This window comes from Fulmarus glacialis, unplaced genomic scaffold, assembly GCF_000690835.1.
Source record: "Fulmarus glacialis isolate BGI_N327 unplaced genomic scaffold, ASM69083v1 scaffold37445, whole genome shotgun sequence".
NCBI classification, from domain to species: domain Eukaryota; kingdom Metazoa; phylum Chordata; class Aves; order Procellariiformes; family Procellariidae; genus Fulmarus; species Fulmarus glacialis.
This window is the reverse complement of record NW_009213014.1, coordinates 15120-16802: the sequence shown is the minus strand read 5'-3', so window position 1 is coordinate 16802 and position 1683 is coordinate 15120. Positions and strand designations below refer to the sequence as shown.

At 36.6% G+C, this 1683-nt stretch overlaps 1 protein-coding gene across 1 annotated transcript in view; it reads right to left on the bottom strand.

Annotated features, from left to right (window-relative positions):
* Positions 1 to 445: 445 nt before the first annotated feature.
* Positions 446 to 1683, bottom strand: part of LOC104077004 (BTB/POZ domain-containing protein 1) — a 9971-nt gene continuing 8733 nt past the window's right edge. Inside the window, exon 7 of the mRNA XM_009578063.1 lies at positions 446 to 1324. Coding sequence (XP_009576358.1) covers positions 1166 to 1324 — 159 coding nt within the window. The 3' untranslated portion in view covers positions 446 to 1165. The remainder of the gene's footprint in view (positions 1325 to 1683) is intronic.

Here is a 1683-nt window from a genome sequence, read left to right as displayed (position 1 = left end):
GGCCGTGCTACAGCAGCGCTGTCCGCCTCTTGACTGAACGAAAAACCCCCGGTCAGGCGGAAGATGAGAGCACTGATCAAAATTTGTACCGCGCAGGTGGTTTGAAATACACGGCTTGTTTTAAAGACTGTGTTTTGAGACCTAAGACCTGCACGACCTTCACTGTAGCAGGCACTTAAAGAGAAATTAGGGAAGAGAAGAGAGGGTTTTTTTTTTTTCTCCTGTGTTCTCAAATTATTACTTTAGTATCGTTTGGGGGAGGGTACAGCATTTTGTACATGAAGACGTTCTACTACTACACAGTACATACTGCAAGACACTGATACCATATACATACATCAATTGCATCAAATTATTGTATGCAATCTGTAAAACAATCCTCAGTTCATACTAATTTTTTAGTATTAGAATATCCAATGATAAAATAACATCATTACAAGTCTTGTATTCTTATTTTCACATTATACATTTTCTTATAGGCACATATGTATATACAGTGGCTATTTCCATAACCAGCTCTATGTTCCAAAACAGCCCTTCTGAATTAAGTCAGATTCTGGAAAGATCTGTTTATTGCTGAATTTGACTTAGTATTTCTTCAGTGCAGCTGCAGATGCTGCCTGCAATGCTAAGTCCATTAATTCTCCGCAGCTCATCCAAAAAGTCAATACGACAGCAATATGAATCCAGCTTTGCTGATGTACTTCAAAAAAATACAGTAGCAATTCATGTCCATAGGGTCATTCCAAGGTCATTTTGGAACGAAGTATAAGCTGGGACTACAGCAGCAGCTTTACTGTCTTTTACGACAGGTTGGGGAAAACGTACACAAGAAGTTCATTATGACTAACGATTTTCCAGTTCAGAAAATGAATTTTACTACATGAGAAATGAAGGGGTGAAAAGACAAAGCAATTAATCACAAGATACTATATGAAACAAACTTTTCAATATACAGAGTACTTATTCCACTTGATGTTTTGTTAAGAGGAAAAGCTAAATTACATTCTGCCAGTAACGATGCAGAGAAAATCGCTTTTCTGGTACCTCTCAAACAAATTAGTTTCGTTTTTACACATTCATGTAATTTCACGGCATTTAACTGCCGCCAATAGTGAGCTGAAGTCCGCTGATACGCTGACACATTCGAGATGATCACGTGAAATTATGTATAAAATATTATTTCTGGTATCTGTCCATCTTCTATTGATGTACCATTGTTGTTACCTGGTGAACTATAAAAGACAAAGCATGTTTTGCTAGCAGTAGGAGATTCGTGGATCACTTTCTTCAAACCTTTTGTTCCATAGTGGGAATCAGGACCCTGAAAAACATCAGAATTGATTAGCAACTGAATGGAAGTGGGCAGCAAGACCCATAAAATGTTGAGGTTCAAACACTACTGACTTAGGTTATTTTAACAGTATAAAATTTCTGTACCCACATCATGTAAGTTATATACAAAAATCACAGACAACAAAAGCAAGTGCTCTATGTCTAAATAATTAAAAAAAAAAGTTTCTCTGACAGCAGACCTAACACACTTGATTTTATCCAACTAGTAATGAATAAATATTTTCTAGTATTTCTCCTTGTCATACAGGTTGTCTATATTCCCACTTAGTTCCCTGCCTCAGCTTCTTTAATATGCAACATTTTTTTCCAACCCACTCAACTTTGATT